The sequence below is a fragment of the Pteropus vampyrus genome, unplaced genomic scaffold (genome assembly GCF_000151845.1).
Source record: "Pteropus vampyrus isolate Shadow unplaced genomic scaffold, Pvam_2.0 Scaffold33, whole genome shotgun sequence".
NCBI lineage: Eukaryota > Metazoa > Chordata > Mammalia > Chiroptera > Pteropodidae > Pteropus > Pteropus vampyrus.
This window is the reverse complement of record NW_011888814.1, coordinates 7,883,611-7,910,051: the sequence shown is the minus strand read 5'-3', so window position 1 is coordinate 7,910,051 and position 26,441 is coordinate 7,883,611. Positions and strand designations below refer to the sequence as shown.

Sequence of the window (26,441 nt, the reverse complement as noted above, 5' to 3'; positions counted from 1 at the left end):
GGGATTTAATTGGCATTTATTTTTAAATAATGTAAGAGCAAACCAATTCTTCAATATCCAGACAGAAAAGAGAATAAAGATATGCATGAGATGGAGATGCATAAGGGACATGGGAGACAAAAAAAGGGAGAAGAATATGAAGACAAGCTTCCTAAGACCCGTTGCTACCAAAAAAAAAAGAAAAAGAAAAAGAAAGAAATGAAAAAGGAAAAGAAAAACCCCACAATGCATTAAGGTAGGGAGCAGCACAAGCCTCACAGAGAGCAGTCAAGAACGTTAGGATAACACACTGGCAGGTGCTAAGAGGACAGCTCTGAAGAAGGAATGCTTCTACCTCGAAAACGGGCTGAGGACTTCACCTTGCTGCAAATGGGAACAGCAAGAAAATGAACTCTGTAGACCAAAACACAGTCCCACCCCCGAGGTTTCATTCAGCTTCTGGAAGGCCCTGGAGTGTGAGCCTGATGTGAGCTTCTGGGTGGGCATATCTGGCCCCAGTATGGAGGAGTCACCATCGTGTTTTCCAAACTAGGTATTTATAACCATTCCCCCTGCAGTTGAACAGCCAAAAACTGCCCTTCGATTACCCCAACTTCACCAATTAACATTAGAAAAATATTGTTGAGAATGCCACAGTAGGTATATGTGTGTGTGTGTGTGTGTGTGTGTGTGTGTGTGTGTGTGTGTAAATAATAAGGTAAGCCACAGAGAAAATAGGGCTGACAGCATCACACTGTTAACAATGAGCAGATACAACTGAGTCACCTGTGGCTCACAGGCCATTAGCAACAGGTTCCTGGGCTTCTCAGGACTCTTAGCTCCGAAAAATGCACATCGATGTACCTTACTTATTAAAGAGAGGCATAACTTCTTGATGGAAGTCCAACTAATGTGGGTAACACTGTTTAATGTGTAATCTGCCGTGATTGGCTAGAGAGAAAGAAAAGCTAAACAGAATCCCATTGCTTAAACAACGAGATACCGCGATCTAGGCAAGGGTGAACTGGCCAGACACATTTATAATGCAATCACGAGGACCAACAGGCAAAGCCTCAGCCAGGCTTGGGAAGACAACATAACAGGAAGATAATATACTCTAATTCATCACTGCTGTGGGCTAGGCTGAGCTCTAGCAGCTTCTGTTTATAGTTGAGTTTACTTTTTGGTTCCCCAGGCAAACTTCCTGAGTGTCCAAGCTAAGATTTACTAGTCCTTCCTCCATCGCCATGCCTGTGCTATATGGTCCTCACTATACATGGCCTGAATCCCCTCCTTAACATCAGCGACTATGGGAGTTGAAATGGATGGCGTGAACCAAGAACAGAGGGTGAATTAATGAGCCAGCGAGCCTTCCCTGGGCAGCTGACCAAAATCAACACCTCAAATGCTCACTATCCCCACTTAGTTTTATTTCTCTTCATAGCAGTTGCTGCTACTTGATTTTACTATTGTTTCCCTTTTCCACCTGCACATAGGGACTTTATCAGTTTTGTTCGTTGTTGTATTCTCAGTGCCTAGAGCAGCTGTAGACACAGTAGGCACTGAAATACCTGTTGAATAAGTGAATAAACCCTCTCAAATAACAAAGGTATCTCTTCAGTGTGCAAGGCAGAGTCCTGATCACTGAACAGTCAGTCATTTGGACACAGCCTCTGGGAATGTACAAGTCTCTGCTTCTTCCATTCTTCTATAGCACCTATATTCATTATCTCAAAGGATGCTCACGTGTTTCTCCCACTTTGAGGCAATAGCAGGAAAAAGAAGTCATAAGGAAAATACAATTCATCCTTAAACTTGTCCTAAAAGCTATACCTGAACTTTTCCCACTAAGACTTTACAGTCATACTCAGAATTAAATGGGAATTTTAAAAAGAGGTAATTTTATTTTAATACAACTGGAAAGAAATATCTTCTAAGTCATAGTAATTAAAAAATGGAAAAGCAACACAGTAATAGTTCAGGTGACAGGATAGAAGGTTTTAAGCTCGAGTTTCAATTCTGCTTTTCCAGAATATAAAACAGAATCTCTATAGATGCATAAGCAGCAGTCCTGGAAAAATTCACATTCAGTGCCTGAAAACAAACAAGCCACAGAAAATACATAAGCTAAAGTCCTTTGGCAAATTAGCAGCCAAGCGCCTGGCGCCTCTGTGCCACACAGCTCTCTATTCAGGGACACAACTCACCCCAGATATGTCTGCGACGCGGTGGATAGGCACTTCCTTCTTGCTATGCAATCCTTTGCCATTCTTAATAGCTCTGTAAAGGAATAAAAAAAAAAAAAAAAAAAACCAACCTATTAAAATACAAATCACACAGGGAAGGTGGGAAAATGGGGTGAGAACAGAGGTCATTCAAATGGGGGTCTATCACTACACAAGTCACACTGCACACTACCAAGTAGCCAGCCTCTGCCAAGAGTGCTGGGCGGAGGGCAACAGAAGTCTTCTCTCCAGCCCAGTTACTAGGACTTAGGACTTGGCTGCTGGTTTCAGCTAACAGTGCGCCTGGTAATGAGAGGCCCCAGAATTTGTTTCCAAATTAGAGGCATTGTTCCAGGCACAAAAGAAGAATCAGTTGGAAGAGAACAATCCTAAGAAACAGAAGTAATAATGTTTCTTTCTGTGTTTAATTACATGAAACATTTTAAATGCAAAATATGTAGCTAGAGTTCCAATTCTAATGGAAATAAGTTCCTCCCAGGTAAAAGGATAAATTGCCCTGAATGAAGCAATGTTGTAAGGAAAAGTCATTTAACAGTAGGGGGAAAAATTGGCAAAGGCTACATCACTGACATTAAGCTCATTTTCAATCAGTCTCAGGTTGTAATAACAGTGGATTTAGCAGGGGACTCTGGGACTCTGTCACACATCCGAACACTGTTTGGTTTGCTCCAATCTCCCACCTTTTATCTCCTAATCCCTTAAATGGAAACTTCAGGGACAGAAGCCTCAGCATCACTGGGTATGATCACTCACCTAACAATAAAAAGGGCCAGGGAATAGAAGCTGATGGGTAAATCACTAAGTCACTAAGCCATTAGATAAGGCCTTCCTGTGTCCTGCCAGCCTGCAGACCCAAGCATGGAACATCGCTGAGTTTAGTGAATGACAAAGAGAGATTCTGAGGTGTATCCACTCTGTGGACTGCCCTTTTTAGAGCTTCTGAATTCCAGAAAAAGTGAAAACTGCCCAGAGCAGCACTAAGACCCTCACACTGGCAACCAATCAAATGTCTACCTTCGTCCCACACAAGATCTCACTTAGCAACGAGCAGTAGAGGACGCTGCTTTGCAGGGGTTACTTTCAGGTCCCAACTTTCCAAATCAAACTCACATGAACCAAATGAGCGGGTGTTGCTCAGTGCAAAGTGGAACAGTCATATTTCTTATATACGTGGGCCATTACCATCCACTCCTCGTCTCCTTCCAACACCCCAGGGGATCTATCCCTTATTCAACAGATTTTAAAATGCCTCCTGTTCAGAACAAACAAACAAATGCTTTCCTTTCTATCTAGTCTCCATTCCATGATGAGGGTAAGAAATGAAAGTACAGTGTTAACAAGAAAAAAAAAACATACACTCGCTCTGATCTAAACTGCTAACTGAAAGAATTTCCAAGTTCCTTGAATCCCGTGGCTCCTTCTGAATTTGAATCAAGGGCTTCAGCTTTAGAAATTGCAAATGGGTCAGAATTTTTCCTCTTACAATTTAGTCCAGTGATTTATCATCCAGGGAGTCTACTAATGATCACAGACCAGGGCTGATTCTCAAGGTTTGTCTCTGGTCCTTTGAGATTTGCAAGCTAACATGAGAGGACTAGAGAATGGTTTATATGAGAAACTAGTGGCTGGAAGCCACAACAGATCTAACTCTTCCACCTCACATCCTCTGCCACCAACAGGCTCTCCAACTCCCCATTCTGCTATCATTAACGCAAAGGAGCAGCCTTGGGAAAAGCATGGCCTCTGTGAGGCAAGGCAAGCTCACAGCCAGCCTGACTATAATCGCCTTCCTTCCTTCAAGGCCAGGCCTGTAAGCTTCCTGCAGGTCCTCTGGGGGCACGAAATGCCTACAGCCTTATCCTCTCTTACCAACAAGGACAATTAGAATAAACGAACCTGCCCCATGAGCAGACTGGTTCACGTGAGCATACTACTGACCTTGGGAACTCTCTTGGGGGCTGGAGAGCATCTCATACAATAAGAAAAAAAAAAAACCGCCCCAGAGCGAAGTTAGAAAATGGGTTCTCGAGGCGAGGGAGTGAGGTGATAAATTAAAATTCTGCTTTCTTTCTGGGACCCCAAAGTGGCTTTGTGCCGTGAGCAGAAATCCAGGACTTAACCAAGATTAAGCATGCTACCCAAGGGAAAAATAATAATACCTCAAACCAGAAAACACGAATAATGATGTGCATAAGACATTTAAAAACAAACTAACCAGAATTAAGTCTTAAAAAAAAAAAAGTTATGGTCTACCTTGTTCTTAAAAAGGATATTACCAGATACTTATTTACATTTAGGCATTAATTTTGGAAAAAACCTTCAAAGACTTAATCTTTTCATACTTAAAATGTAATTGCTAAATTTAGATCAATTTCAGGCACATTCAAGGGGCAAGAGAGAAAGTAGTACTGTAACATATACAAGCTGAGAAATAGTTCTTCTCATTGTTAGTTAACAAAATAGAGGCATAATTGAAAGTTCATAATTTGTAAACACTAAGCACAAGTCATAGCCACCTAGGAAGCACACTGAAGTATAAGTGGTACACGGGTCCCAGGCTGCAAAAGGATGGGGGCTCTCTGGGGAATTAGCTAAATAGCATATAACTCAGCTTGGGTCTCCTTCTCTGAGCCAAGGCTGCTTTGGTTCTTATTCCCACATTGCTACAGAAATGACCCAGGGTGACCCAGTCCCAGAAAACCTCCCTCAGCCTGACACAGGCTAATAATGCCACAAGCAAGAGCTTCTCCTTAAGGCAGTATCTTGAGGAAGTGGCCAGTGCAGAAATTTATGCACACATTTCAAAGAGGAAAGGCGCAAACACCAAGAGTGGCAGGCTTGCCACAGTTCTCTGCAAAAAGGAATATGATATACGTCTTTGTTCCAGAACTATAAGGATATAGGACATGACTGCCTACTAACAGTTGTATGGATGGTAAATAAAGTGGAGACCAGGTTCTGTTGCCTTGTCACTACTTCTCAGCGGGGCGCCTCGTGCATCTTATATAACCCAGTTTCTCTGGGGCAGGTTTGGGGAGCTCTGTCTTTGAAACACTGGCAGGTGGTCAGGCAGCAGGTTTGTTTCCACTGATAACCTGCTCTACAGAGCAAACGCTGACACCCCTCCCCACAGTCCCTCTCCCTGCAGGCTGCAACCACAGCTCAACATCCCTTTTCATTAGGCAAGGAATGAAATTCCTGACTTCTAAACTTCTCCTGCTGTGTCTGCTTAATAGCCGCTTTCTCACAAAGGAAGCTGGTGCTCCGGCCAGCCATGAGAAAGGAAGCAGAGGGGCAGAACGCCGCCTGCTCCACTCACAAGCTTTCATTTCCGAGAAGCAGTGGTACAAAGATGGCAAAGACCAGTGGTGTCGATAATGAAGAGAAATCATCACCATCCAGGAAAAGTGAGTATACATCCACATACATACAAAGGGGTCAAGGGCAGAAGAGGGATAAAAATTCAGCTTTCTAGGATGCTGCTCCTAGAAGCTTCTAGAAGCTACAGTGTGGAGGCGGAATCCCATTCACTGGAAATACTCTTCTTTCTTTAAACAGCCAAGTTTGAAATTCTCACACATGAGATGCTACTGCCTCCCCACTAGATGATAAAACCATCAACTGTTAAAGAAAGATTACCCCCACTGCCTCAGCATAACAGGGTTAGAATCTCAGCACTCTACGCAATGAAATAGAGTCTGCCCTTAGGTTTTGGAGTCCCTTACTCACACAGAAGAACCTACAGACCAAACCTTTCCAAGGCACCATCGACACATAACTGTTCGTTTTGTGCCAACAAACAAGCTATAATCTCAATTTCAACTTAATGATGAAAGATTGTAATCTCACAAAAATAACAAAGAAAGTCAAAGGATCTATAGTTAGATCTGACTTTATTCCAACCATAAAATACTGTCACATCAGGCACCCTTACCCTGGAGACGTAAGCAAGCTTCACACTTAGGATGCTGGGAGTATCTATGAACTACCTTAAAATAGTAGAATTAAATATGTGAATTTATCTGGGGAATAGGAGCTTCCAAGAGTTTCACAAAAAGAATAACTTTCGTATGTAAAAGAGATTTAAAGAAAACAGTGGTGGAAAGCAGGAACTGCGTATGATAGAGTTAGCAGGACAATGATGTGGCAAGGGACTCGAGCTGAGACGCATGCATCCAGAGCCCCCAAGTCCATGTCCCTTAAACAATGCTTTCTTGGTAACTAGGAACCAAAATGTCCCTTAAGTCTGTTTCTGCTTCATTGCTACAACCATACTTTCTTCCTTCCTAAATGTACTCGCTTGGCCCTTTTGTAATGCTACAGAGCTAGGCCCTCACCAGTTTATTCCAAGATAACATCAGGAATATTTTCACTGAATTCACTCAATCCCTTTTGATACTGCACGCCACTGATTTCGACATCGTGCACCACGGCTACATGACTTTTGCAGAAAAATCTTTCACAGCATTTTGTCCCCTACTTATTCCCAAAACAAAGACCACCAGCCTGTGACATTAAGTGAATTATAATGCTTGGCTTTGTTGGGCCAATACCATGTGGCCCCAGTTTATAACTTCGCATGATTTCCATATTATTCCTTCTAATCCAATTAGGCCCATTTTTTCCATGTCTCTACACACAAGTTATCCATGTGCGCCCCTCTAGGTCCAGACCACAGAATTTTAAAAAGAGTTATAACATCCATAGCAACAACCTCATCACAATCATAAAGGAGTTATCACATCAGAAATTCTTAACCTGGGGTCCTAGGTGAGCTGCAGTTTGAATGCCGGGAGTATCTGCAAACGACTCTGAAATGGCAGTGGAATCACATAAATATGTACATGGGAGGGAGGGCAGTCTCGGTTGGGCATGTAATTGTAAACTGCAATGTATTACTTTCAAAGTGCATCACATGTTAATATTTATTTCTATAGCTAGAATTCAGGCCCTTTGAGGGTTAGAATTCTGTCCTTAATATCTGTTATTGTATTTAATAGAGCTATGTTTACATAGTTATATAAACTCAGGGCCATCTAGTTCAATTATTGTGTGCCTAGTAAAGCTGAACAAATGACTGGTGACTGACTAATGCAGAATGCTGAAAATGTTTCAAATCGGAGACATGGATAATGCCAAAGTGACTGTAGGGCAAAAGAGTGAGCTTTGCTGGCCTCCCTAGATGCAGTTTCACAATATATGCTCCAGTTCTTAGGCATACTAGTTTTACTACTTGGAATGGTATGGGGCACAAGAGCTTAAAGCCTGGCCTCTGACCAGAAGCAGAAGTGCATCAAGAACGAAAACATCACATTCCCCTCAGCAAGTCTCCCGGAATGAGGGAAAACGGGCAACGATCTGGACGGCAGTAAGGGGGAGCAAAGCTCTGACCACTACAAACGATAAAACAGAACCAAGTGGCAGGATTGTATGAAACTCCTACTAGACAATACAGGAAAAATGACTAAGGAGAACGGAAAATAATTCCAACAGAAAAGGTTAAAAAGCAGAACAAAGTGAATAACTTGCTAAACTTCTAAAGCACCTCTCACTGTGTTTCAGGTCCCATTGATGAATACAGTGTTTCAGAATGAACCAAATACAGGTATCAATGAAACACAGCAGCAAAAAGTCATTCCTTTGGCCTCTCTACTGATTCCTTGGCAGCTGGAGGAAGCAACAGGGTCCTGACACTCAGACAATAAGATAGAGAACAGGCACAGGTGCAAAATGGTAGGTGGGGGTGCTAAGATTATGTAGCTGCATTTTCAAGGAAATCAGAATTATTGATAAGAAAGACAGAAAAGATGGAGTGTAAACAGACTGGAAATGAGGAAATTGAGTCTCACGGTCAAGGGGAGGTGGGTGGACTAATGACTCAGCAGATATTATGAGGCCGTGAAGCAAATAACAAAGAACTCCAGGCCATCATTTCATCTAAAATTAATAGAAGAAGAAATGAAGACACATGCTATTTGTGCCGGGTATGACAACAGATCTGCAGTGCTCAGGTAAGAGAGAGAAGGAAAAACCGTGAGCTTTATGGCAGAGAATCATAGAGAAGAAGCCTCCCAGTGCTAGATAGGAGACACAGGCAAACGAACTCCATTGTCCCAAACGAGGACCACAGGATTATTTGAACTAGGTAGCAATGGTCGGTATCAGCCTAAAAAGTTTTGAGAGGACAAGGCCTCAGAAAGGTGAGATCAGATGCAATGATAACTCAAGAGAGCCTCAACAACATTGGTTTTATAATTTTTCCTGTCTTGATTTTAAAGGCAATAAATGGCACAAAGAAAAAAAATTCGGTGTAACAATGATCCCTAATTCCGTTAATTTCTAAGTGCTTATACACACACCTGCCCTCTTACACTTTAAGAAAACTATGGGAAAAGTTTTTCAGCCTGTTCCCCCCACCAAGAAATAATAACTAAATGAACACTTCCCTATGTTAATTTTTCCACATCATTTTTATAGCTGCACATAAATCCATCATGTGGCTTCAAGTTCCATAATTTAATCAACTGCCTCTTGCTAGATAGTTATGCGAATATAATACTTCTAGTATTATAAATAATTATAAAAGTTATGCCCTGAGGAATAATTTTGAAATAAACTGCTGGGTGCTTTGCTAATTACTCCTTAGGATAAAGTCATAAAAGTGTAACTGCTGTCAGAGGGCAACAAAACACTATTCTATTTGCCATCTCCAGGTAGAACATGCCTTGCCTCCTGGGTTCTATTTGTGGATAACCAACCCTTTGATTTAGGTGCTCCTTCCCCATGCATTCCAGATACTCCCTGCATCTCCATTTTTACAAAGATATTTGCAATTATTCAACTGCTTATCCAAATCTCTACTGGACCCTATGTTTTTGTTTTTTTATCCCCAATGCACCTGTTAATATAATTGTTACTGTAACATGATCAGATCAGACAAAATTTTAATGCGTCTTGATTAAGTGAAAAACAGACTTACTATTTGGAAAATGGTTTATCCGATGTGAGCTACATTTACTGGGAACTGCTGGAAAGACTCCTTGCCATCTGCTACAGATTTGGCTCTCTGAACTTGATGCAGAGGAAAAAGGAATGAGAAGTTGCCCATCTCAACTTCTGGGCCCAAGGCTAGAGCTGGGGTCAGGGGCAGCTCAGGATAAAACAGAAATGCATGAGGGAGTTCATAAGAAAATTAAATGCAAAGAATCCTGCAAATGAAAGCTATAAAGTGGATTTCCCCTTCACCAGCAGCTATAAGATTCTGTGCATTGATGTGTCAGTGATTAATCAGTCCAACTATGGTCCTGTTGAGAGATTTCTAAGGTTCAGAGCAGAAGAAGGATAGGGACATATCTATAACCAAGACTCAGCCCTCTGATCCACTCAGCCACCTCACACTGGAAATGAACCAAATCAAGCCAGCAGAGCAACCCTCAAGATGATTTCACATTAAATTAGCCAAGAGCTGGTGAAAGCTACTCAGAAGGAATCGAATTAAGGAGCCGTGAATGCAGAATATGAGGAAGGGGATAGAGACAAGAGTCAAAAGGAATAAGCTGTTCAACTGGCTTGGTGGGGAAGAGGATGGCTGTGACCACAGGGAAGGCACCACTAAGCAGAGACATCCAAACAAATCCAAAGCCTGTGCATTCCGTGCCTTGTTCTCAATTACTTACAACCATGATTATCATTCCAATTGCAATAAGACTATTCATCTGCCATAAAAGAACACATATTTTGATCTGTTTTACAGTGCTCAAGAACTGTTTAGGGCAGTGGTTCCCAAAATTTAGTATGCATCAGGATCACCTAAAGAACGTGTTAAAAGAGATAGCTGGGACTCAACTCCAGCGTTTCTGATATAGTAGGTATGGAATGGGGAGAGGTTTAGGAAGACGTGAAAATTCACATTTCTAACAAGTTCCCAGTGACAATAACATGCTGGTCTGAGGACCATACCTTGAGAACGACTGGTTGAGGGAGTCAAGTTACAAGACATTGAAAAGAGTCAAGGATCAAGTGTTACCATGTTATTGTCACAAATTATTTTGGACTAAAATTATATTCCCAGTATGGTAATCTTCAAATGCATTTTGAAATATATACTGAAACCTCAAATATTTAGGAATTACGTGAAAGGAATAAGAGCCATTTAGCCAAGAGAACAGTGAGATCGAAGAGAATGGACAAGCTGCTCTAGACAGGTGAATGGTCACAGCTGAACTGCGGGCAGAAACAGGACTAACAAACCAAATCACCTAGGACGGTTACTCTAAAACAACTTCCTCTGAAGGAATATAACCAGCACGGACTAAGAATTACAGAAAAGATCAGGCAAGGAGGTCTATTTCTTACTCCAAGTTCATTATCTGACCTTGACTTGGCAGAACCACCCACAGCTTTGCGTACAACATAGAAGAAAAACCTGGGTTCCAAATTTACCCAAACCCCTCAAACTAGTCACCAAGCTAAGTTTCACAGCTTGAGTTCTACGAGGAGGAACCGGGGGTAGGGAAGGAAGAGAAGGACAGGATGAAGAGTGAACAGATCCTTTCAATATCCTGAAGGAGAAAACTATTTGGAAATGGAGACATTATACAGCTCTCCAGAAGTGGCCATTTGTGCTGCCTTAAATGCAGATTGATTACTGCTATTTGGATGTTGAGTGCATCATCTTTTCTGAAGAAAGGGAAAAGCTAAATTTCCCCACATTCAGCTGTATCGTCAAATCACTTCCCCACACCAGCTCTTTTAATGTATTTTCCTGTTATCGCATCACTTGCAATAGCTGATCTACCCTACTCCCCGACGGCGAAGCCCCCCACACTGGCACATGCTGTAACCTCATGACTGTGACACCTAACTTCAAGCCCAAAATGTAGTGGGGTGTGCACTTCCAGGGCTGAAGAAGAAAGGGAGCCATTAGGCCATCGAAGAGAAAGGGAGCCATTAGGCCATCGAAGAGAAAGACCAGCCTCCTTCCTCTGTACTGGCTTCCAACCTGTACTGGCCTGATGTAATGCAGAGCTGAGTGAAGAGGGCAGAAGATAATTCATCCTATTCCAGCTTTCCATGAAGCTTGGGCTAAAAATCCAACCATACTCTGGTGTTAGAGGAATGTATGATTAAACAGAGAAGGAAAGAGAAAAACTTCAAATCAAAGCTCTGTTTTGAACAGTATTCAGTAGGATCTAGTTTTATACAAAAAGAAATTTTACTTGTTGAGGTCATTAGATTGAAAGTGAGAAATCTTGGTTTATTTAAAACTGTGTCATTAAACTATTGAGAAGATACGAACAGAGCCTGGATAGAAGAGATAAATTTCAGGGAGAAGCTCTCATGGGAAAATTTAATAAAAATGAGAAATGGAATAAAAAAGATGTAAGGCAGGCAGTGTTAATAAAGCAGAGGGAGAAAAGAGGAGGGGCTAAGAAAACAGGTAAGAAAAGAGAATAGGGAAAATAGCAATATCGAGAGGCACCATTAAAGTTATTTAATGTCTGTCCCTGCGAGACTGCATGCTTTGTAAGGCTGAGTCTATTACCTTTTTTCTTCACCATTATTGTCCCCAATGCCTGGGCCCCAGGATGCACTCAAGAAAATGAGAATAAAGAGAAGAAATGAATGCAAAGCCATCACCTGCAAGATAAACCGGCCTTGAACAACTGTTCCTAACAGAGGAATTATTTGTTTTCTGGTTAACTCGTGTCATCTATACACTGTGATAGGATGTATTAGTTTTAAAATTTCAAAACACGTACTCAAATTCAACACCAATTTTCTCACTGGATTGGTATGGAGATGAAACTTGCTTCTTAAGATATGTAACGAATCAGAACTGTGTCAAACCGGTAGTTCTGAGCTCTTCCACTTAAGAATCCTAAAGTCAGAGATTTTAACTTAGCAACAGAAAGTGCTGGTGAGTAAGTCTTCACATTTCATTCATAACCAGTACTGTAACTGCCAGTTAAATTAAAAACATAGAAAAAAAGAACCCTACCAAAATGTTTTGTTATTTTTTAAAGCACAAATTTTTTTTTCGTCTATTGTAATTTTGTGGGAAAATTATCTATAAATCAGGAAAAATGTGGAGCTGCTGGGGCTAAATAATGGGAAGCCAAGAGCATTTCTTTCCCAGTGGTGATGAATGCACGTCGGTGCAAATGCAATGCACACTTACAAGTCAGTGGCACAAACGCATGGAAATTGGTAAGCCCACCGTGGCCCCGGAAATTGTATCGCCAAATGAGTTTTTCATTTAAAAAAGTTTCCCTCTTAATGATGAGTACTGATATTGGCCAGGAAAGAGTTACGAACAAGTTACAGCCGTTTGACCAAAGTCTGTGACAGAAATGCCAGCACTGATTTCCTAGGGGTTCGAGCGGAGAGAAGTGTACGACAGAAAGGGCACCGTCAACCACACTGGGTGAAAGCGAGAGATACCTGATAGGATTTTAATCAACGACTGGTGCTGATGGGGTTGGGAGGTTGGACAAGCAGAAGTCAGCAAGGCAGGAGCACTAGTTGGTGGTTTTTCTTTTTAAAGAAAAGGGATGTTGTAAGGTTTGGTCAATCAGAAAACTGAGTCCCACGGGGAATGGGAAGAAAGGGAGCCACGGCAGAGCTGAGACAGGGGCGGGCTGCTGCTTGCTTCTCAAAGATGGAGGACAACATCACAGTTTTCTTAATCTGCAGTGTGCTGGGCAAGAAATAGCATACACATGAAACGATAAGAGCCTTTCCTCTTCTCCTGCGATAACCCTAACCTCATTATTTATGTCCGAAATGAATCTAAATTCATTTAAATTTGCTCAGACACTAGGTTGTTCAATACAATTGCTTTTCCACAGTCAAGCTGGGGCATCGCTTTCTTTTCTGAATATATACATCCCATCTTGATATCACAAAATCTTAAAATTAAGAGGTGTCTTAAAGGGATAAAGCCCCAACTGCTGAACTAACATAACTTCTGTGCTTTCCTGCAACGAGCCAGAATCTAACAGTTTCCAGGAAACCTTAGAATATTACATTTTTAAATAAAGCTATTCGAAGCTTTAGAAAAACTCACACAGATAATATCCTCCAGGTATGGATGTCCAAGGAAAACACGGCACACAGCCAGGCTTTGATCTGATTCCAAGCATTCCAGCTTGTCTTCAGTGTCCATAGCAAGCTCAACAAAAGCCCACTTGGAAGAGCTCTAGAATGCTAAGGAAATTCACATTCTCACCTGTTTAAAGTCAAACTGGGTGTTTTACACCAAATATAGAAAATAGAGTATATGGAGATTTTGTAACACCTCAGAGACGATAAAGGGTACCAATAATGACTCAGTATCTCTCAGTAGGATGTGAGAGATTCTCTGAAGGGGTCAAAAGCCCTACCTTAAGACCACTCATCAAACTAGGAATGCAGCAGGCCAGCTGACTGAGAAATACTGAAGTTAAACGAGAATTAGAAATTAATTCAGAAGTTGCAAAGTCAATATAGATAATGAAAAATTAGGATGGTGCAGAAAAAAGAAAAAAAAAAAAAAAAGATGTGTCACACTCCCAAAGAAGCCCATATGATGTCTCTAAAAAGGAGAAGCAAGTTCAGGAGTGTCACCAAGAAGTGTGGATCAGCTGCTCCTAAGTTCTTTTTACTAAAAATATGAAGAACACACACAGCAGCTCTCAGAACCCTGGACGAAATCAAGGGCTTTTCAATGGAGCCCAGGAGAGAAGCAAGGCCTGAGAGTACATTAAAAAATGCCAACACTTTATCTTGCCAGGACACAAGGTAACGAAGAAGGAGGCTGCCGATGATAGACAAGTGAACTAGAAAAGAATGTCTGTGTATTGGGAATTAGGGGTTTATTTATCCTTTAAACGACAAAAGATGTGGCTTCCTCTAGATGTGCTATGTATCTGAGGCATAACGAGGGTTCCCCAAAGCAGACAGCCATCTGTGTGAAGGAGCCTGGAAAGGTCAGCAAACCGAACAGAGCTGCTGAGGTGGGGTGAGCTTGTTTCTGGCAGGCAGGTGGATATGCCTGAAAGCAGTATTGGTATTCTTCCTCTTTTGTCTTACCTGGTCTCTCAATGGGCACATTAGGTAACACTCCCTGAGCTCTCATCAGATAATCTGAGAGAGGCTGGCAGACCATAACCCCTTTGCAGAGGAAGCAGCAGCCGCGGAGCTGTGAGAAAGCTCATCAGCTTCTGGGCAGGCAGCTCCGCTGACCCGAGAAGTCAGGGGAGTTAACAGGCTGCCCTTTCCCCATAGCTTACAATGTTTCCCTAAAAGGATGAATGGCCAAGCAGTGCATTGGAAAGCAGAGCCAATGGGAGAGCACTATGCACCACCGCCAATACCACTAGTGATAACCAGAGGGTAAAACAGGCAACCAGGGGTCAGAGACAAAGAAATCTGTTGGAATCAACACCTTTGTGGGGAGGACTACAGAGAATGCGAGCCTTGCAAAGTTACCTTGGACCACTTATTATTTACCGAATGATATGAACATAGCAGATGTTATTCATTTGGCCTTTGCTAAAGCATTAGACACAGTACCTCAAGAAATTTTACTTGGGAAATTAATTCAAATTGGCTTGGTTTAGTATGCAATCACTGAAGATTAAAAATTGGCTAAAGGATGATAAACAAAAGACTGTTAGGTGACAGTCCATGCAGTGGGAGACTTGGGGTCAGCATCAAAGTCATTCTTATCTAGAGGTTCTTTCAGGGCCCAGGAAGGAGTAAACAACTCACTAATGAGATCAGCAGAGGACACTAAGCTGGGAGGTGGAGGAAATGCATAGACAGGGGCATAAAATTCCAAGGCAGAGTTCAACTAGAAAAACATAGCTAATTTATCTACTGGAAAACAACCCTAAACTCTGATACTATTTAACAGACAGGCAGGATAAGGGGCAGAAGAAGCATGTAACAGCAGCCTTGACATGCTGTAACGCGACAGAAGAAAGAACGCTAAGGGAACATGAGTGGTGCCCAGGGGAATGAAGTCCTTCAAACTGAAGGCAAACCAAAATAAAGCAGAGTGTCAGAAAATAGGTGGTCTTGAAGTGAGGTTGACTTTATCATTTAAAAGGGGGGAGGATGGTACATTCTGCACTGAAAATATTTTTTTGATGTCTAGAAAACCACTATTCCTCCCTGGCAGGTGATCTGGTCTCTCTCAGATCTTTACTTACCCTGCTGAGGGTTAGCATCTAGAAGATAGCACTGGGCCACCGTCCTGGGCTGCCGGCAACACTGCTCCACAGGAAAACTCACTCAAACTCACGCTGGCCATTTCTCCTAGATCTTTATGAGGTCCTTACTGCCTTAGAGCAATGCCTCACGGGACTGGGGAAGTAGTCAATTTCTCTCCGTTTACTCAACCAGCAACAATGCAGTGACCCTGAAGCCAGTTTTTCTACCATCAGTCTGAAAGCGGTGGCTCAACACAATTATCTCCAGGCAGCTCACTGTTTAAGCAGGCAAGCATCTTGTTACATTCCTTCAGCTCAAAATGAGTACTAAAGAGGCTGTTTTCCTCTTAACCTAAAACTTAAAATTTTTCATTCTCTGTTCATACTCATTAAACATTATAGCACAACATTGCCACTTCCAACAGCATAATAAGAGAGCTTGTTGTGGCCTTACTTTCCAGAGCAGCTATGCAAATTAATTTCAAGCTTACCTGCCTGTCAGAATTAAATATTCACTAGTAGCAGAGTGAAGGGGAGAAAATAGGAGACTACATCCCGTTGTATTGCTAAGTGTTCCTGCTACTCTAGAAATGCATAACCTATTTTTCTAGTTACCACCAGCTTGGCCTGAGCATGTCCGGCATGGACCCACTGCCCAAATCCCACCTTAAGTACAGTCTAACCACTATCCATTTCCTAGAGCAGCGGTCCTTAACCTTTCTGGTACCAGGGACACCTGCTCCTATGAGAATCTAATGCCTGATGATCTGAGGTGGAGCTGAGGCGGTGATGCCAGTGCTGGGGAGCGGCTGCAAAAACAGATGAAGCTTCACTGGCTCACCTGCTGCTCACCTCCTACTGTGTGGACCACAGACCATAACAGGCCACAGATCGATACTGGTCCACAGCCAGGGGACTGTCCTAGAGTACTTAAGAGATATGAGGCTACATTTCCCACCACGGGTACTTTTAGCTCAGCTGGCTGAGTGATAGCACAGGCAGGGAGAGAAAAATGAGGAAGTGAGGATTAAGAGAAACACCAATTATGAACTCTCTATCATATTACTTTATATAGGCCATTAATGTGCCTTATACTCTTTGTGCCCAGAATTAGGTCCCACACAGGGCCTATTGGGAAAAACCCACAGAAAGAACCCCAAAAGCTACAGCAGCCTGACAGACTGATTTCTTAGCTGACATTCTGTGTGACATTCTACAGATGCTCTATCCATCAGGATGTGACATGGTGTGAGAGGTAAATGTCACATATCAGGGCAATGTTCTGGGCCAAAGAGTAAGAAAAGTGATCTCAACGACAGAGTCTGAAGTACAGATAACAATGTGTCCAAACTCATTCCTCCTCTAGCCGTAGAGCATAACCTGGCAATCACCAAACTTTTAAAACTAAATTAAGTCCTAGGTCGCAGAAAAACGGCTGAGTGAGGCAAGCACCTGCAATCACTTTGAAAATGGATATATTTTGGTGGAGACCAAGCAGTCTGCTGAGCCATCCAAGTCAGTTCAGCAATAGTAGCTCAGTTCTTGCTGTTTCCTGGGAAATCTGGGAATCACTCAACTAGCAGAATCATCCAGTGACAGACGTCTCTGTTGAGTAAGAGCTTTGAGGAATGTCACCCGTAAGAAATATTGCAGAGCAGTATGCATGTCCTTGGGGCAACCAGCCACAGGGATGAAGGACAAAAGGAAAATGTCACAGGGCTTCTCAAATGCTCTCCTGCCAGCTGTCAGAAGTGTGAAAGCAAAACTCATTTCCTAATAAATGTTTTCATTTCCTTTGTACATGACAAAAGGTCCATAGGTGATAAATGGGTGGGGCTGGGTAGCAGAGGCTTCTAGAGGTAAGAACCAGAGTCAAATGTCCTGCACACATACGCAGGGCTTCACTGTTAGTTCCAGGGAATGATGATGCCACGGTGATGATAAGAAGATCTTATATACTATTTTTGCCTGTATGATTCATTTCATAAGAACTACATGGGGAGATTGTATCCTATATATACATAGTATGCAGATTTAAAAACAGAAGTTCATGTATACTTAATCAAGGTTAGACAGCAAGTTTGAAGCGTGCCCTTTTTCTTTTCATGGAGAAAAATTGGAATGAAAGGATATTAGCTTTCTCAGGGTATTATTTCCTATCCCATTCTGCTCGAGGTTAGGCATGATAGACTGTGAGTCCCAACGTGTTTGCTTTAATAATTAGTCATCTTACCTGGCCTCGGCGGCAAGCAGCTCGTCATAGTGAGAGGATCTCTGATCGTCATCTTGCCGATATCTGATCACTGTGGCTAGACCTTTGCTGACAAGGGCTTCAGCAATGTTTCTGCAACAGAAAAGATAGGTCAGTGAGCACGAGAGGTGCATATGGGGCTCAGTCAACAGAAATAATAACAGTTAGCACCTGGAGGTCTTAATGCATCCTGGCAGAGGGAGAGAAAAGGCAAGGATTTCAAAACCAATGAGCTGCTAAGCTAGAAATCAAAATAAAAGGTGGAATAACAAAGTTCCCTAGCTCAGCATTTTTCTGGTTAGTACAGTCAGATGCTATATCAATCCATACATAAAAACTAGCAGGAAATATCTATAAGAAGAAGTACACATTAGGCCAGGCTATTTACAGAATGTTATAAACAAGCTACTACCTTTTAGAAAAGTCTGCTCTAAAACATGAGGCACAGATAAAAAAATAAAACTCATAAGAGCGTGACCTAAATTTCTCAAAATCTCCTTTCTAGCCTATACTCTAACTAGAAAATGTCTGCTTCCAGGTTAGCAATGTTAGAAACAGTGGTTTGACGTAACAGGTGGCACGCTTCTCTCATCAGAACTCCTCACTGTGACTCTCTCACCCAGGGGCGTGGAGAAGGAAAGGCTATGAATGAACCGGGGGAGCGGGGCATGGAAGGGAGGTATTGCGGTGGAATACAAGTTCTTAACAAAAAATGGCACAAGATGGAGGAACAAATAAAATTAAAGCTGAGATGACCAGCTCTGGAGGAGTATTCCAAACAGTCCTCAGAGACTACAGAATACTCAGACTAGAATCCTGCTTAAATCAGTTTTCGAGTGTGTTGAATCTTCTCTTCACTAGACTAAGAAAGAGGTGCCAGTATAAGTGACCTACATCTACTAACTAGAGAAGAGTGCATTGAAAATGGCTCTCGGACAACGAATGAAGCATATTTGCATGGTTCCTCCCCATCCTGGAAAGGGACCTTGATGTGAAGCAGCCAAACCGCAAAAACAAAAATTTCAAAAAATTACCTGTAGCAAGTACTGGAAATTCAGAGGCATGATATCACTGGGGGAGAGTGGTGGTTATATCTTTCTCTGTGTCTGTCATAATTACACCAAAGGCCCCACTCAAACCATCTGGTTAGCTGCCCTTCAGGGAGGGGGTATGCTAAGCAATGGGCTACTGTACCATATGCTATGATTTAGTGTTGTTTGGAAATGTAGTTAACTCTTAACGCACTGTGTTGTTCTTAGAGACTCAGCTGTGGAGACGCTGGGAGCTGAGCGAATCAGTCTATGTGCATGTTTAATCCACCTAAGGGTTTTCTGCATCAAAATCCAGGGACTTACTTTTTTTAAAAGAAGTAAAAAAATAATATGTGCGGGTACGGAAAGGAGGAAAAGATGCTGTGGCTGATTCTCTCCTCATTATGTGCCCCTCTGCTGCCTGTTTATCTACTGCCAGCACGATATTAATATCTCCAAGCCGCCACGGAATTAGCACTTCTCAAAATCCACTCCCACAAAGAGGCTGCTTTGCTGGCCACCCTGTCTCCTGAGTCACCACAGAAGCGTGCTGGCAAACGCTGTCATTATCACAGAGTTGGGTTTGGCAGCATGGAGAATGCCAACAGCCCCAAGTCAGCAGCTGTAGATGTTGATATATGGTGAGAATTTAACTAAGGGTGTCACCATGAACCCCCAACAGGGCAGGTGAAGAGTCTCCACCCACCAAGGAGCCAGAAAGAAGACTGGGGGACAACTCCACTTGTGACAGGCTAAAATGTCTTAGCGATTTTAAATGCCAGAAGAACAAAGTCGTATTTGTTACTGCATTTTGAATTACTGCGCATTGACATTTTATAGTCAATATATAGGGTCTGGAGGAGAAAGTTAGAATGACAAAGCAGGCAAGGAAAAATCCGCACCAACAGGCTTCTACGTGAAAAGCCAGACAATACTAAGCACAAAACAGCACAAATGTTTAATGAGCCACTTCTGTTAATGCTGCTCAAATCAATTCACAGAATTATTGAGGACCTGCGTGGCCAGCAGAGAATCAAGGGCGCAATCCTTCCCTATCCTTCACAGTTGCTGCCCTGTTTCCTGTCAGCAAATGTCCACAAACCAATTAAGGTGTTAGAGTCCCGACTCCACACCCTGCCTACTACACCTTTCTCTCTGAAGCTTGGAGTGTAAGTAATATTCTCTTGGCTTCATATCCCTAATTACAGATTTCTCCTAGAGGAACAGTTGTGGTGCTGGTGCTTAGCAGTAAGGAGAGTAAAAACACATGAAATAATAAGAACCATCATTATTGGGCATTTACAATGAGCCAGGCATACGAGGATCACATCACATGTATTTTCTTCTTGGTGTGTGCTCCCCTATGATCACTCACTCACTGTTTCTCTTTTGTCGTAAATTACGAAGTCTGAGAGGGGAAGGGCCGCCTCTTTCTTGCTCTACATCCCAGTGCCTAGCACCATATTTGGCATAAAGTAGACAGTAAATATTTTCTGGATAAAACAATTTAGCTTATTTAGGATAAATAATTTTTTCAATGTGGCAAAATCGCAGCACATTCTTATAATTTTGTTTTGATATATCCTGAAAAAATTGAGAGTTACTGAAGTATCAGAAAAACACCTAATCGTCTTGGAAATATAGCATTATTTATTATCCAAAAGCATAATATTAGCCAAGCTTGCCAAGAACAGAATTAAGGACAAACGCTTTCTACATCGGCCTTATCAGCTTTTGTCTTTCTCTTTCCCATTAGCTAAGACTTGAATTTAAAGAGAATGAAAGGGAGAGAGAGAAAATGGAATTAGCCTAGATCCACATACTTGACTTTCATTCATTTCTTGTGGCTGCTAATGAAAGGTCAGGAGATTCCCTCCCCCAGCCAAAGATGGCTCAGAAATTGACAGTGGTGCGTTGATCAGTAGCCCAGTAAGAAAAGAGAACATTAAATTATGTGCCATGACATTATGCTGCTTTAGACAAATTTATAAGTTCTGCTTTCTTGAGTGTATCGGTAATTCTACTTCAATTACACATGTCTGGCTCGAATGGATAATTCACAATCAGCATACAAAAAGGGACCTAGCAGTCCAACAGGAAGTCATCTTTCCGTCTATCAGTTAGAAACACAAAGAGAATTAGTGCTGGGATTGAACTGCTTCTCCAAACTAAAAGAGAAATTTAGATTCTGTTAAAAGTGAACAGTTTCCATTAGATATGATGAGGTGTGTTCCTGATATAAACACAACCAACATAGGTCTCACATACAGGCTTTCTCAAAAGATCTCCCATAATTGAAATCTTCCCCTCCCACTCGTTTCCATAGCAAACAGTTTAATAAATTCATACTTTCCAATTTTAAGATACCTTTGAAACATGGGGTCCTAATATTCTGCTAACGTGGAGAAAAGGTATTCTATGCCTATACATGAGAGTACAATTCTTTAAATAGATTTCATTTATAGATGATCACATTTTTGTCAGTCCTCCCCATCCTTTATCCCTCTAACCCAAGATGAGAAGTAATAAGCAATATATTGATAGGTTAGATAACAGTCTACAATTACCTATATTACTCAACAGTGTGTGTGCATACTTTTGGAACAATCTAAACTTACAGAAAAGTTGCATAAAACTATACGAAGACTATATCATCCCCTCCGCCCCCCGGCCCCCCACCAAATACTTTAGTGTACCTTTCCTAGAAAGCAGGGTATTTTCCTACATAATCAAAAAACAATGACTGGAACCAGGATATCAACATAGACACACTACTATCCATAAACTCTACTCAAGTTTTGCCAATTGTTCCAATATAGTACTTAGGGAAAAAAGGATCTAGTTCATAATCGAGTATTGCATTTAGTTGTCATGTATCCTTAGTCTGGAAAACTTCCTCAGTCTGTCTTAGAATATCGTGACCTTAACACTTTTGAAGAGTACAGGCCGGTTATTTTGGTCTGTCCGATGTTTCACTGTAATCAGATCCAAGTTATGAATCACTGGCAAGAACATCATAAAAAGATGCTGTATTGTTCCCTTAACCTCCTAACGATGTTCACTTGGATCGCTTGATCAGGGTAGTGTCTACCAGGCTTCTCCACTGTAACGTTGCTCTTTTCCTTTTATAATTAATAGGTATTTTGTGAGGAGGCACGTTGAACTACTTAAATTTTCAGCCCTCAGACTCGCAAGTTATTCATTTATTTGGATCAGTATAAACTCATGGAATCTCATTTTATCCAAAGGCTTATAATCCACTACTATCATTATTTATTTTGATGCTGAAATTGTTCCCAGTTTGCCCAGCTGAGTTCGGCCTGGTCAAGTTGGCTTCTGTGTCCTACGTACATGTTCTCCATCATTCTTTGAGCACTTCTTGTTCTCTGGCACATTGCAGGCTTATCTTGTGCTATTTTTTGCAGCTCTGAAATCAGCCATTTATCTAAGTCGCTCACATTTACATCATTATTTCTATACATTTATTTCTATATCTATAACTATTGAAAACCATGTGTGGCAGTCATGAAAATGTGCCTCTCAGATCTCTGACTGCAGGAAGCATAATTGACTGACAGTCCCAGCTGCTAAGCTCAGAAATCCATCACTGTTTCAGCCAAGGCTATGCTTCCCACCAGCTGCTCCTAGCCAATGACTGAGCACAGCAGAGATATTAAGGCAGGCCTATTGCTGAGACTTGGGACCCCTCTGATGGGCAACTCCGGCTCAAGGACTCCTTGTCAGCTTTGCGGAAACTCCTAGAACTGCTCCACAGCTTAGACTTTTCCAACTCAACCTTCCTTTCTTCCCTTCCTCCCTTTTCCACAAGGCTAAGGCCTATAGTACGGTCTAATGTGCTGGTTCTCCCAGCTCCTCAAAATCTCTGAGGAGTTTTCCCCAATTAATCTCTTGCATGTCTAGTCCCATCTTGGCATCGGTTTCTTAGAAAATCTGAACCAACGTACTATGAGTTCACACAGATACCTCCTAACACAGATAACACAATCCCAATCCAACAATACATGGTTCATTTTAGTTTTCTTCCTTTCTATATTTATACTTCCCTTCTCTGACTGTGAGAAACCTGGCTTCCATCATCTTTAATATTTTTACTTATAAGAAAACCTTCCCTATACACACATGCATATACTCACTCACTCACTCACTCACTCATAAATTTTGTGGCTTCCATGATTTGTTGCTTAACAATAGAGCAAATTTAAAGGGAATACACTACTTAATAAGAGTTAAATAGATAAGTATTTCAAAAAAATGGTCATAGGGAATAACACTCATTCACACACACACTCATTCACACACACACACACACACACACACACACCCTTCATTCTCCACTGGAACAAGGATAAGAGATAACTCACAATGGCTTGAGCTTATAGATCTCCATCTAGATATTTGAGCTTATCATTTTCCACTTAAAACTATCTATATTTTATCAGTCACTGAGGTGTCCATAGAATTATAAAAGCAGAATATTTTTCTTAAGGTAAACATACATGTGCGTATGCATTCAGAATAAAAGCCCATAAAGAAATGCATCTACAACGTATTTTATTCAAGGCTAAAGGAAAGGAATGAAAGATAACTAACAGCTTAAATCATTCATAACTGTCGCATTATCTACAGCAGTGTTACATATCTCGCACGTGCGCATGCGTGCACATACATACACACACTTTCTTTACATAATTTCTTTACATTCACTTCAAGGCCCTGTGTTCAAATTTCAAAAACTGAGCACGAAACGTACCCCATGGCTATTTACTCTGAGAGAACTCGAATCCAACAGGAAAGACATCGGGTTTGTAGCCTGGGCCTGCCACTCAGGACCCTCAAAGACTCTAAAATCTTCGGCTGGAAACTTCCACTGCCTTTCGCACTGGCTGTAGCTTTGTCACCACGATGGGCTTTCTCCCCAGCTCTGGGAAGGGATCCCCAGCTGACGGGGTTCCAACACTGATTTATAACACACCAGATGGCTCGTCTTCCTTCCCCTCAGCTACACAGGGGTGTTCTGCTATGGGCTGAACCAAAGCGAAGCCTCTGGCTACGGATGTCTTTCCCTGCAACTAGGTTAGAGGCGAGCAAGGAGGGGGAGGTCACCGCAGGGTCCCATCAGGAGGTAGAAAGCAAGGACTGCAAAACTGCCTTCTTCAGAACACTAGGTCCACGTTTACTCATATATGTGGAAAATGTGGGCTTTCCACCTTAAAAGACACTAAAGAAGTGGGGGAAATGATGGACAGCTGACAGGCCCCAAAGTCTTTCTTCTCTACAGGCTCACATGAAGACCTCGAATATCCATGCTCTTTGAGGCAGGAACCTGACAGTTTCAGGCTTGAGACAGACTAGGCTTTCTATAGAGTGACCAAAAAAAAAAACAAAGCATGTAAAGTGAAATTCTAGTGAGTTCTACTGTAGAAAATGGGTAATGAACAAATATCTTTTATTAAATTACTATTTTGTTACCCAGCCTCAAAAGTCCTACAAAGCAATAGAGCTTCCAAAAGCTAGTATGATGACGTCTCCAAGGGGTCACACTTGACCTCCACCACCCAAGTGTCTTTCATGCTCCATGAATCTGGAACTCCATGAATTCCATGAATCTGGAACAATGATTTTTTTGTCCCTATTTTTTTTTTTTTTTAAATAAATCCAGGAGGCGCTTCCCACAGAATCAAGCAGCACATGTAGATTGGAGATTCTGTTTTAGCAGCATCGGTAATTAGAAATATCCGAGGTGGCACAACATCCTTTATAGATTTACCAAATCTCTCTCCTACTGCCTTTTCTATTTTTTTCACTTCCTCTTTGAACAATGTTAAATTCATTTAAAAATAACTAAAATCAATGATTTTGATCTTTTTACTCTTATCTGCTCCTTTATCTGTTTAACGGAGTCCTGTTGCCAGGATTGTGACTAGAGGATCTGAACGGCACTGAGAGACTTTCCCAGAATGCATGACAGAGATCGAAAACAAAGAGGAAGATTCAAATGCCTCGATGTCCCTAGCCAGGCTTTAGAAGCTGGAGTGAAATGAGAGGGAAAATATCAATGATTATCAAGGGCTGTACTAAGGCACACGGAGTCTTAGGGCAGAACATCCTTTCTATAGGCTCTGACAGCCAAAGGTAACTGCTTTTGACAACCCATCACCCCAGCTGTAGTTACACTGAACATAAGACAGAGCATGACCCCAGAAAGCCAGACTCAAGAATGGGTAAGTATGGAATGGGACTGATCTGAGCAGCCTTAGAAGCAAATCGAGCAAAAAAAGCACTCTTGGGAATGAAACTTTCCAATAAGTTTAGTTCATACTTAATGAACACTCAAAATATATACAGGTTCTAAACACAACTATTCTGCTGATGAGAGCATTTTCCAGGGGTTGGAGTTGAGATATGAAAATCAAGAACTCTTGGGAACAACAGACTGTCCTCTCTTTGTATATTAATGAATGAGGGGGATGTGGAAAGAAAAAAAAAATGAAGACTGATATGGAGTTAGTCCAGTCTTAAGAACCCCAAAGGATGTATGATTAAAAACCAAAGAAAATCCATAAACGAGATTAGCAGAAATGAAGAAAGAAAGAAAAGAGGGAGGAAGGAAAAGAGAAAGGGGGAAGAATACGAAAGAGAAAGTCATTCCATGAAAAAATTACTGCTTCATAGAAAGATAAATCTTTGAATACCTATAGCACATATTCGTCCCCAACTTCATTATAAATAACAGGCTTAGTCCCGAGCACAGACAAAAACCTCCCTAGCTTCAGAGGCCTTGTCCCACTGAGCATCAACAGCATTCTTCAGCTTGGGAAGGAAAGAAATATAACCAAAGATATCTAGGGGCTGGGGTTTTAAAAGTGGGTATGGTACGTCACTTCATACTCATCCTGCCAAGAATAGCTAATTCTCTATTCCAAGGCAGCTCTGGGCCATATCACACCCGTTACCTTATTTTCCCTCATGCCTACACAAGGGCGTACCCCTGTGTATCACCCTTGATCTCCTGAAAGAAAAACTAACAGACAGGAAAACAAGTTAGAAATACAGAGTAGCCCCCTTTATCTGCAGGAGTTATGTTCCAAGATCCCCACTGGATACCTGAAACCACAGAAGTACCGAACCCTATATGTACTTACTACATTTTCTTCCTATAGCTGCATGCATATGATAAAGTTTAATTTATAAATTAGGCACAATATGTGGTTAGCAACAATAGCTAATAATAAAATAGAACAATACAACAATATAAGTATAATAGAAGTTATGTGAATGTGGTCACTCATTGCATGGGGACCCCTTGCCGAAGTCTGCCTAGTCTCAGTGCTTTCTGGTGTCAGCACGTTGCCATCGATCAGAACGTGCTTTCTGTTCATCTCTCCACCCACAAATTTAATGCCTTTTCCATCTTAACTAAGCCCTCGAAAAGGACTATGGCCATTAACTTTTGCCGTCAGAGGTGCAAGAGCAAAGCTAGCCTGAAGTCTTTTTCCCTTCTTCACAGTTTTACGGTTAGAAGATTTGTTCTGACTGCCGATCTTTGCAACCTTACCATATGATTTTTTTTTCTTATTAAATGAACTTTCACCTTCTCACTTAAAAGAAGCACTTCACAGCTTCTCTCTGGCATATTTGCTGCAGCATCACTACTCTTGAACTATGTGGCCATTATTCAGTAAAATATGATGACTTGAACACAAGCACTGAGATACCA

The 26,441-nt window shown here is 41.6% G+C and overlaps 1 protein-coding gene across 2 annotated transcripts in view; it reads right to left on the bottom strand.

Moving 5' to 3' along the window:
- The window catches only part of SND1 (staphylococcal nuclease and tudor domain containing 1), a 417,018-nt gene that overhangs the window by 186,541 nt on the left and 204,036 nt on the right, over positions 1–26,441 (bottom strand). For both annotated transcript variants that reach the window (XM_023528894.1, XM_023528893.1), the window contains exons 13-14: positions 17,655–17,765; positions 2,187–2,259 (exon numbers count right to left, since the gene is read on the bottom strand). In XM_023528894.1, the coding sequence (XP_023384662.1) occupies positions 2,187–2,259; positions 17,655–17,765 (184 nt within the window). The remainder of the gene's footprint in view (positions 1–2,186; positions 2,260–17,654; positions 17,766–26,441) is intronic.